At 44.0% G+C, this 11,355-nt stretch overlaps 1 protein-coding gene across 1 annotated transcript; it reads left to right on the top strand.

Annotated features, from left to right (window-relative positions):
• The first annotated feature begins 1,171 nt into the window (after positions 1-1,171).
• On the top strand, positions 1,172-5,911 carry LOC309813000 (olfactory receptor 2H1-like). The gene is given in 6 exon segments (XM_082637510.1): positions 1,172-1,380; positions 2,018-2,329; positions 2,662-2,838; positions 4,224-4,325; positions 4,406-4,542; positions 4,545-5,911. Coding segments are annotated over 2 exon segments (936 nt in total). The 5' UTR covers positions 1,172-1,380; positions 2,018-2,329; positions 2,662-2,838; positions 4,224-4,325; positions 4,406-4,424; the 3' UTR covers positions 5,363-5,911.
• The last annotated feature ends 5,444 nt before the right edge of the window (positions 5,912-11,355 follow it).

The following is an 11,355-nucleotide window of genomic DNA, read 5'->3' as shown; positions in this document are numbered from 1 at the left end:
TCTTCCTTCTCAGGTTAACTACTATCTTGATATTGATGCTATTATTCCGATGCATGTTTATATATTTTTAGTACATATGTGGGGAGCCATAAACATTTTATAGTATAATTTACGTTTCCCTAATTTTATACAAATAGTTTGACTCTGTACATATTTAAGTTTGAAAGGCTTGATTTGATTTAGGTTCAATATTTTTGGCAAGAATGCTTCATAGAGGTTACTATGTACTTTGTACATACTCAACTTCATGGTTTTGAGATATATCCTTAATGGAAAATGTATCCTTAGCTCATTCATCTTATCTGTCACAGGTATTTTTCATTTTTCTTCCAACAGTCTTGTTCATTATTCTGATTATTTTTTCAGTTCAACTCAGAACTTTAGCAAGTATTTGTTTTTTGTCTTTGAGTTTATGGATTTCATTTTGTTTATATTGGCTGTCTTTTTGAAATAATTTTCTTGGAGTTTCCCCTTCTAAAAAGATTATGTCCCATAATTTTATGCTAGCCAGTTCATATTCTAGTGTAGGAAAGAATAATCTAAAAAGTATTTGCCACTTCCTCAAATTTTTAAATATATCTTTTGTGCTTAACTTAATTACTTAAGTAATTAACATAATTACTTAATTACTTCTCTTCAAGTTTCTACTGCTAATCATTATACTGAAATATACTGAAAATATATTATAGAAAAATACAATACTTTAGAAATATAATATTTTGGAAAATACAGCATACATTACTTATAATGCATGCTTGTGGGTTTTCATAATCCCCAAATTATAAGATATTTAAATGTATGTGACACATAGTTCTCTTTTAAATAAAGCTACTGATCACAGGCAAATCCTGATATTAGTCAATGATGCTTTGCAGCAATATTTTTTCAGAATCGTTTCAATTCATTCATTTAACAAGAATTTCTTCAGCAACTGTTATAAAAGCCTGGGATACAGGAATGAACAAAACAGTTAAAGATCTCTGCGTGGTGGAGCTTACGTTCACGTAATTCTGATTAACTCGTGCTTCCATTTTCTTTCGTTGTTTTCCCTCTTCACACGCTGAAGAAGATCAATTTCATATTCAAGCTCATCTGTTCTCCATGTGGCAACAGGTCCAAACTAGCAAGCAGGGACCGGAACCGGCCAGCTTCTCAGGGTTTGTAGTGCTGGACCAAAGAGAAGAGTCCTCCGGGGGTCCTAGAAGGGCGAGCCGCGCGTACCATGGAGACCGCGGAATGGAAAGGTTCTGTCTGCACTTTGGAGTTCAGCCCCTCGTCTCTGAGGTGCGGGTGGGGATTTTTGGACCTCACCTGAGGAGGCCTTTGCGCTCCTTCGGCCCCACCGCGATGAAGGCAGGACCCGCAGGGTCGGCGGAGAAGGTGAGTTTGCGGGGCAGGTCTGTGAGGCCCTGTCCGGGGTTCTGGCGGGAGCCCCTCGCTGGCCTTCTGGGGAGGGGCGGGGCCTGCGGTGGGAGGTGGGAGGGGATGGGTTGGGACGTAGGAGGACCCGCCTGCTGAAGCATATTTTATCTTTACCTCTTCTAGTCTGTTTTTCTCTCCTTCTCCTTCTCCTCCTTCTTTAGGCCATCCTTTAATATTACAATTAAAGTTTTTTTATTTGGCAAACTGGTGAATATAGCGCTTATTCTGGGTCAGGCCTTGTCCTAAGTGTAGTATACATATTGATATTCATTCGTTTAATTCTCAAACAACCCAATGAGGTAGGTACTATCACTACCCCAATTTTTAGATAGGCAACTTGAAGCCTAGGTATGCTAAAAGCTTACCCACAGTCGCATAGCTGGTAAGGTGAGGAGAGGAAACCCAAACGATATGGTGTTATTAGTCTTTTCTCATGAATTCTGAAACTCTCATCAGAGCTTTAACTTCCTTCCTCTTTGCAAGTTTCTTTCCCCGTCGGGCTGCTTGGTTTTGTGATTTTTGTTGATGTGGTACTACTCCCATTCATGACTTTCCCTCCCTCCCTCTCTCTTTTTTTCCTGCCCTTTTCTTTCAGGCCAGTAACCTAAAATGCAGAGTGGAGCCACTGAACTTCACTGGTATCTAAAGCCATACTGCCAATAGACAAAAAATGCAGAGCAGCTCTTGCCCCTTGGCTCAAAATGTCAGTCACTGGGAGAAGGCAGTTACTTCTGATGGGTGTTCACAGGGATTTGGCCCCCTTGAGGAGACCTGTCTTGAGCAGCAGGCCCTGGAAGCCCTACCTGGAGAGAGACGGGACTGGATGTGGGTACATGATTCACCTAGCAGAGAGAAGGTCACAGTAGTGATGGGAGATGAAGAGCGAGATCTGGATGGAGAAGAATGGGTAAGAGGAGGCAGTGTTTCTACTGGCCAGGGAAGAGAAACAATGAATGATGTGGTTTTCTTAAGGGCTAAAGAAAATAGTGGCTAAGTGCCTCAATTGAGTTTCTTCCTTAACCTCTTTGTTATTGACTGTATTGATAGTCTTTAAAGTTGCATGCTTTTTTAGGAAAGACTGTGCGTATCCTCTGTCTTTTTCTAAAATGGAACGAGAATTGGATTTTCCCTTTCTCTGTAGTCCAGAGAGATTGCTCTTTCATATCTTTCCTAGGATTTTAATTTTAACATGTAAATAATCCCTTTTTCTTTTCCCTTTGATGACATTCCTACATCTAGGTTCCATCCAGTGCCCAGGAAGGGGAGAGCTTGGCATGTGAGAAGATTTTGGCATCAGCTTTCGATTCACGAGTTATTCAACATTGGCCCATAGTCATCCAGCCTGAAAATGTCATTCCTTTTTCTTGGGTCCTTCAAAAGAGAGGTGGGGAGCTAGCAGTCATTCCTGCTTATAAGGTGAGTTCTGGTGGAAAAGGAGCCAGAGCATATCTTTGAAATGATGGTACCAAGAACTGATTTTTAGTTGTTATACATATGAATATTTTAAAAAAATAGACCTAGATGAACATTGGGCTGTATTATACCTGATATATCTATGGGAGGAGAGGCCAGCTCTCAGTATTATAAGGTCAGCTTTCCTTGTCAGCCCCTTGTACATCTGGAGCAGATGCTAAACAATTCATTCATTTATTTATTCATGCATTTAATTCATGCATTCATTCATACAACATTTGTTGAATATATTTTAAGTGCTAGATAATTATTCTGGGCAGTAGAGATTAAAAAGTTAAAAGTTTAATCTCTTTTTAAGAGATAAAAGTGATGTCTTGATAAAGTTTATATAGGAGTCTTTGGAACCACTCTTACAACTTTTCTGTAAATTTAAACTTATTTTAAAATAAAAAGTTTTTAATCATATGTGAATGAAACTAACCAAGCATTGTACAAAACCAAAACTCTGTTTAATGCCCCAAACTCAATATGGTGTTTTTTCACTACTAATTTCATCTTATATGAAAAGGTAGCGTTTCATGTCCAAGCCTCAGTTCTTATGGAACTTTTGCTGTTATAGAACCGGACAATAATCATTTTTTGACTGACACTATATTTGTTTTTATTTTCCACATTACACATAATGGAAAGTTGAAGAAATCTCGACAGACCACATTTCACTCGCTGGTGAAATCTCCTGCAAATGTGTAAAGTAGACAGAACATGAATGATTCTAGGAAACTCGTGCCCATCACTAGAAAGCAAGATTAATTCTACAGAAATGTTTGTAATCAGAAAATTCACTCAACACATGTTTCTTTGTAATTCCATCCATACATAATAAAGGGAAATTTCAATAGTAGCACAGTGCTCAGAATATAATAAGTACTTGGGGACTTCCTTGGTGGCGCAGTGGTTAAGAAATCGCCTGCCAATGCAGGGCACACGGGTTTGAGCCCTGGTCCGGGAAGATCCCACATGCTGCAGAGCTACTAAGCCTGTGCGCCACAACTACTGAGCCCGCATGCTGCAACTACTGAAGTCTGCACGTCTAGAACCCATACTCTGCAACAAGAGAAGCCAGCACAATGAGAAGCCCTTGCAGTGCAACGAAGAGTAGCCCCCGCTCGCCGCAACTAGAGAAAGCCCGCGTGCAGAAACGAAGACCCAACACAGCCAAAAATAAAAAAAATTTTTTTAAAGAATATAATAAGTACTCAATAATTGTTTGCTGAATTAATTAATCCATATTTTATATCAGCTTTCTTTGCCTTCAGCCAGTAAGTCTGAGGTACGTGTAAAGCTTCATCTGTCTCTCAGCACATTCATGGTTTCCTCCATTCTACTAGACAATGTTTGACCTGGAGACACAGGGGAAGAGAAGGGGCTGCTGGATGTTGATGTACCTGGGAAAGCTGGGTGAAAGGAACGGGAAGAGAAACGTCCACCTGGTAAGACCTGACAAGTACCCAGGGTGAGTTTTTATAAGACAGGTGGGAACGCACTGCTCAGACACTTCTCGTCCCTCTAGGTCTGGACAGGAATAGGTCATGGTCAACCACAGCTCCCTGGTGGACTTCCTCTTTCTGGGCTTCTCTGAACACGCAGGGCTTGAAAGAATCCTCTTTGTGGTTGTCTTGATTTCTTACCTCCTGACTCTAGTGGGCACATACTCATCATCCTGCTGTCCATGCTGGACCCCAGGCTCCACTCCCCAATGTACTTTTTCCTCTCCAACCTCTCCTTCCTGGACCTCTGCATCACTAAAAGTTTCGTTCCCCAGATGCTGGTCAACCTCTGGGGCCCAAAGAAGACCATCAGCTTCCTTGGCTGCTCTGTCCAGCTCTTCATCTTCCTGTTTCTGGGGACCACTGAGTGTGTCCTCCTGATAGTGATGGCCTTTGACCGCTACATGGCTGTCTGCCAGCCCCTCCACTATACCGCCGTCATCCACCCCCGCCTGTGCCGGCAGCTGGCAGCTGTGGCCTGGGTAATGGGTCTGGTGCAATCAGTAGTCCAGACACCACCCACCCTCCACCTGCCCTTCTGCCCCCATCGGCAAATAGATGACTTTGTATGTGAAATCCCTTCTCTAATTCAACTCTCTTGTGGAGGCACCACCTACAATGAAATTCAGTTAGCTGTGTCCAGTGTCATCTTCCTGGTCATGCCACTCACTCTCATTCTTATCTCTTATGGTGCCATTGCCTGGGCAGTGCTGAGGACTAACTCCGCCATAGCATGGAGAAAGGCTCTGGGGACCTGCTCCTCCCATCTCACTGTGGTCACCATCTTCTACAGTTTAGTCATTTCCGTTTACCTCCAGCCCCCAAATCCCTATGCCCAGAAGAGGGGCAAGTTCTTTGGTCTCTTCTATTCAGTGGGCACTCCTTCACTTAACCCTCTCACATACACCCTGAGGAACAAGAAGGTAAAGAGAGCACTCGGGAGGCTGCTGGGGAAGGACGAGGACTCCAGGGAGAGCTGAGCGAGAACTGCTTGATGTGCGTGAAAAGTGAGAGCAACTTCTTAATGGTTTTGTCAGGAAGTCTGTGTTCCCCTCACCTCTGCTCTCCTCACATCCATCATGTCACAGAAATGGATGACAGCCACGTGTGTGTGCATGCATGCAAGTGTGAGTGTGAGTGTGTGTGTGTGTGTGACAGAGAGAGAGACAGAGACACAGAGATTGAAAATGTGCTAAGGGGAAGTACTTATCTCCGTATGAAACATATGAACCAAATTTAATATTTTCTCTATTTTTGTATTTCATACATTTCACTTCCATGGTGATCTCCCCAATTTTATCATTTCTATTTCCAACTCACCTCCTTGGCACATCATCACTATTTCTTTACCTCCACTTCTAATTTCTACCATAGTTTCTTTACTTCTCCCTCGGGTTTTTTCCCACTTCCTTAAGTGTCTGTTTTGCATTGTTGTTCTATTTTATCCCCCAAATGACAGCAAGGAAGGGGGGAAGTTGAAGTCCAGGGGTTCAGAAACTCGCCCAAGGACATGCAGTGTTAGGACTAAAACCCAGGCCTGGTGACTTCCATCAGGCAACTTCTCAAATACACACTGTTGCTTTCAAAGCGTTGTCAAATATTTCAGTATCCTTAGGCTGGAATTCAGAACAGAGCCTTAGTAGAAAGCTTACCTTCTTCAGTTCTAGTGTTTCATCTTCTACAGCACCCACAAATAGAAAACAGCTCAGACAGAGAGGGAGACCTCAAAATGTTTATGCCGGCAGGACAGTTTTAACAATGTGGGCTTTGGTGCCATCGACTGGCAGTATATAGTATTACAACTGGCATTCCAGACTCCTGACCTAAGACCTCTTTAAGGTCATCAGGTTTGTACTCTTGCTCAGAAAGATGATAATTATCATATTGTTATTATTAGGTATTTATATAGTGATTATGATATTCCAGGTACCATTTAAAGTAATTTTCACACATTGACTCATTTAATCTCTATTACAACACTATGAAACAGGTAATATCGCCATCCTTTTTCAGATGCAGAAACTGAGACAGAATTTAGTAGCAGCTTAACAATTTCAGGCCTTTGGACCCAGGAGGGCTGGTTCAAGTCTCCAGGCTCTTAACCCTGTGCTTGAATACAAATAGTGTCTTCCCAGCACGGGTGAGAAGTCTCATATCTTTCAGTAAACTTTGAGGAAATCATCCCAGTCTAGAAATATGTCTAATTTATTAGACCCCCCCCCCCCAGCTGAAGGAGGTTTGCTTCCCTGGAATAAGAGTTTATCAGATGCTCCAAAGCATCCCCTGAGAACAAGAAACAATAGCTGCCTGGAGGAAGTTTTGGTACAGTTCATGTAGTGTGTTCCTGGCTTAACTCCCCCACTGGATTTCAGACTCATAGAAGCAAGGACCAGAATGTTGCAGAAAATTGGCCCCCCGATTAGTTCTATATATGAATGAATGAGTGAGTGAGTGAATGAATATCTCCAAAAAATATGAAAAATTTCCTGGGGTCCTAATCTCACAGACGCTGTCTCCCAGCTTTCCCCATGGCAGTGGCAACAATACCAAATTCTCTCAGATACATGCTGATGAAATAAGAAAAAGGGAAATCCTAGTTTTATTCTAGTCCCAACACAAAATGGCTTTGATTCAACATTTACTCTGGCATCAGCACAGAACAGCAGCATTAACACTATTTTAATCCTAATCTTCATTTTAGCCATTCATGTACTAATCTTCTTGCCTCCTTGACCTCCTAATTTGATTGTATCCTATACTAAATGTAGATCCCCTATTTTATATTTAATAATCCTAATCTCAACCCCACAAGAGATGCTAACCCTAGTTCTACTTTTCAAATCACTTATGTAATACATTTTTGTCATGATCACCTCTATCCTCTTTCTCTCACTGGGACCTGGAAACCTCTACTTTTTTGGCCTGTTTATCAGCTCCCTGTGCCCAGAGGCCCTAATGTTCTCATACAGTAAAATCCTTTCTAGACAGACTCTAGGGGAAATACAACAGAGAATTAAATGAAGCAGTGTAAACAATCTGTTTTAATGAAAACTGATTTGTTGAATAAGTGGATTAACAGAGGTTTTAGGACTAACATCTTATTTTGAATGCATTCCATCTGTGTGGACAGTTATCTACTGGATACCCTAGGGGAAAACCCAGCACAAGCTTACTCAGTCACAACCCTCAAAGTGTCCAAAGCAGATCAAGATGGTCAGAGACACAATTCCAACATAAGTAACCACTACACAACTGAGTTGGGGGCAAGTACGAGGCCAAAGGCATAGAGAATGAAAGAATAAAGTGTACGAGCATTGGGTGGTGTGGGCATCAGAGAATTCTTCCCTGAGGTTTAAAACACAGCAGAGGGAACAATATTAATATGAAATATTTGCTGATTTACTGTGTGGAAAGAGCTGGCATACATATGTTGTGCATTAAGATGGGAAGATGTGGGGGAAGGAGTTACACCAGGGAGCCAAATGGTTTAAGGAGAAAATATGGATTATTTTAGAAATATAGAGAGGCTACTGAATTGGATACAAGTGGAAAAGGGGATCCCTTGCAGATGATTAAAGACTACAGGATTTAGGTCCTGTGCATGTGGGCACTTCCCTATCCAATACGGCACATGAGTTGGAAGCACTTAAGGGGACATTATTCAAGAACCTCAGGGTGTAATCACCAGTTCACTTCTGAAGGGCTCACTGAACCATGAATAGATCCTGAAGCACAGGGCCCAGCTTCTGTTTCCCCTGTGCAGAATTAGTCACTCATGCCTGAAGGGTACCAGGATATGCCACCCCAAAATATGTCTCTTTGGCATATGGATTATTTTAAGCTAAAGGCCCATTGAGAACCAGCAGCTGCAAGAAAACCTCTAAAACAGGGCACAAGTTTTCTTTTTGTAAATTTACTTTTATAAAGGTGTCTCCCTCTCCTGTACCAGGAAGAGGAGGACTCTTAACAAATCTTATCTAAGGAGAAGGCACAGACTTAAATCTGCATAACAAACCTTACTAAACAATCCCTATTTACCACACTTTTCCTGATCACTTTCCCAAAGCTGGCCTCCACTACCCAGAAGCCCAAAACCCCTTAACCCCTTTTCCTTTGTTTAGGTCAAAATGGTATATAAGCCCCAGTTCTAGCCACCCCTCCGAGTTCCTCAGCACTGAGTATTCCTAAGCATATTCGCGATGCACATGTTAACAAACTTCGGTTTTTCTCTTCTTAATGTGTCTTTTGCTGGTCTCCACTTGCAAGGCCCCAGCTAAATAAAGAACCTAAGATGGGTTGGGGGAAAAGATTATTTGTCCTCCCCTCCACCCCCGAGAACACTCTGTGCGCTGCTTAGTGTTACTGCCCCTCGGCTCCCTCTGCCCACGACGTCGCAGTTCCGGCACAGCGCCCCCTCGCGGAAGCCTCCTTGCGGCTCACGGCAGCAACACAGGTCTCGTCTCCCACGACCGTCTCTAGTGTTTCCTTCCTGGCTCCAGGGGCCGCTTAAGTGGATGCCTCATTGGTTAAGTATTTTGAATATCACCCCTGTTTGGGGGGGAAAGCTGTCTGATATGAAGCCCACCCTCCGATTCCCCTCGGGTTAATGGACCCTGAAGTACAAAGTAACAGAATTCCCCAAAACCGGAGAGAATAAACTCTATCCACAGTGTCCTAAAATTACAATGGACCGTGGGAGGAACCACAATTGGCAGAAACGGCTAGGTGTGGGACTACCGCTGGCCTTGAAGCATCCAGAAGAAATCAAAGACCTGGGAAGAGGCTGAAAGTCAGCAAATAGACAAGACTGGGCGATGGACCTGCGAGGGTAGACAGCAGCGTGCGAGGTGCAGTGAACGCTCGCTTTGGAGTAGGCAGACCAGATGCGGTGGATCATTCTTTCCAAAGAAGGCTGCAGCAACATATTTATTGCATCCCACGTGTTCTTTTCACAGTGGGACTGACGCTCCGCCCACCATGACGTGAGACCCTTGTTTCCTCTCCTTGAATCTGGGCACAGCCTTGTGACTGCCCCAACCAATGGGATACTCTCCCTCCCTCCCTCCCTCCCTCCCTCCCTCCCTCCCTCTCTCTCTCTCTCTCTCTCTCTCTCTCTCTCTCTCTCTCTCTCTCTCTCTCCCCCTCCCCACACTTGCCTTTGGAACCCAGGCACCATGTTGTAAGGAATTCCAGGCTGCATGGAAAGGCCAGGTGTAGGGGTTCCAGCTGACAGCTCCAACTGAAGTCTCAGCCAACACCCATCTTTAGACCCTTCTGATGATTCCAGCCCCCAGCCTTCAAATCTCCCCACTGTCCCCTGAGTTCCTGACCCACAAAACCATGAGAGATAATAAATGATTATTGTTTTAAGCCAGTGTTTTAGGGTAACAGGTTACGCAGCAACAGACAATAATTCACTCATCCTGGATGCTGGCTCTCCTCATCAGCTGTGTGACCCTGAACAAGAGTCTTCCTCTCCGAGCTGCAGTCTCCTTGCCAGGTAACAGACATGAGTGCACAACACCTTCCCACAGCACCATCCTGAGCAGCAGAGGTAACGAATGCAAGATGCCCACACTCCTGGCTGTTCTCTCAGGCTACCTTGTTTATTTATTTCACCTGCCTACTTACTTACTTCATCTTCCCTCTTTGAGGATGTACATCCCACAAAAGCCCATCTTGCCCACTGCTCTACCCCAGGGCCTAGAAGCACCTGCCACAGTAACTTCCCTATCAAAACGTGCTGATTAGGACTTCCCTGGTGGCGCAGTGGTTAAGAATCTGCCTGCCAATGCAGAGGATACAGGTTTGACCCCTGGTCTGGGAAGATCCCACATGCTGGGGAGTGACTAGGCCCGTGCGCCAGAACTACTGTGCCCATGCACCACAACTATGGAAGCCCTTGCTAGCTGCAACTGGAGAGAGCCTGTGCGAAGCAAGGAAGACCCAACGCAGCCAAAAAACTTTTGATTGATTGAAAAAATAACAAAACTAACGTAGTAGCAAAGTGTTCACAAAATTCTGTTAGTAAATGACTAGGGCAGGGAGGCAAGAGGCCAAGTCAGGGCACAGCGGGAGCCACTGAGGCCTGGCAAGCAGTCTAGAGCCCATGGTGCTCTATAGTCAGGAGGAGATCTGAAGCCTGAGGGTGAAGCCCATCCTGACCGAGGCAGGGCTGGAGAGGCCAAGGGAACAGCTCTTCCCAGTACTGCTGAGTGGTGGTTGCACCACCCGGCAACACATCTTCCTCACACCAGGAGCCTCTGCTGGCCCTACTATTTGACCTGGTCCCTGTCTGTGCTCCTGCCAGCAAAGAATGTCTGGCTTGACCTTGGCACAGTAGAACTGACCCTCTGTAATTTGCAGCTCCGCTAAGTGCAAAGAAAGTTCAAGGTGGTAACTCTGGTCTCTTCTGTTCTACCCAGGGCTGGGATATAGCTCCTGCTGCTGCTTCTGAAGCCAACTGTTCACTTTCCACACTAAAGGCTTACCTAATCCACAGGCTTCTTCCCCTTTTCTCGAGAATATTCTATTGTGGGAAGAGGGGAAACTCAAATCAAGTCCTATTGGTCCAATGTGGATAATCACAGTAGAATGGTTTTCAAGTACTGCTGGTCCAAGATTTAACCACCCATGCTCTCAGGGAACTTCAGAACTTGGCTCTTCCACAGGATGGTGAAATGAGAGGGCCCATCCAATCCTTGTAGCTCTTTTGCAAAACAATGAAAATCACTTTAAAAAAATCAGTGCTATGGGGAAAGAGAAAAATTGAGCTTCAAAAAGGCACTTCTCCAAGAGGACACAAAGAATTACAGAAGTCCCAAGCAATGTTTTGTTTTGTTTTGTTTTCCATTGGCCATTCAATACTTTCTTTCACGTGGATAGCCAGTTCCTGCCAAGATGCTCAGAGTTCTTAGACAAAGACTTTTAAGGCTGGAAGCACTCAGGGCCCATCTCATCTGCTGCCTCCTAG

This window comes from Mesoplodon mirus (assembly GCF_964341445.2).
Source record: "Mesoplodon mirus genome assembly, chromosome: 12".
Classification (NCBI taxonomy): Eukaryota; Metazoa; Chordata; class Mammalia; order Artiodactyla; family Ziphiidae; genus Mesoplodon; species Mesoplodon mirus.
The sequence above is the reverse complement of the archived record's forward strand: the minus strand, read 5'-3'. Positions and strand labels throughout refer to the sequence as shown.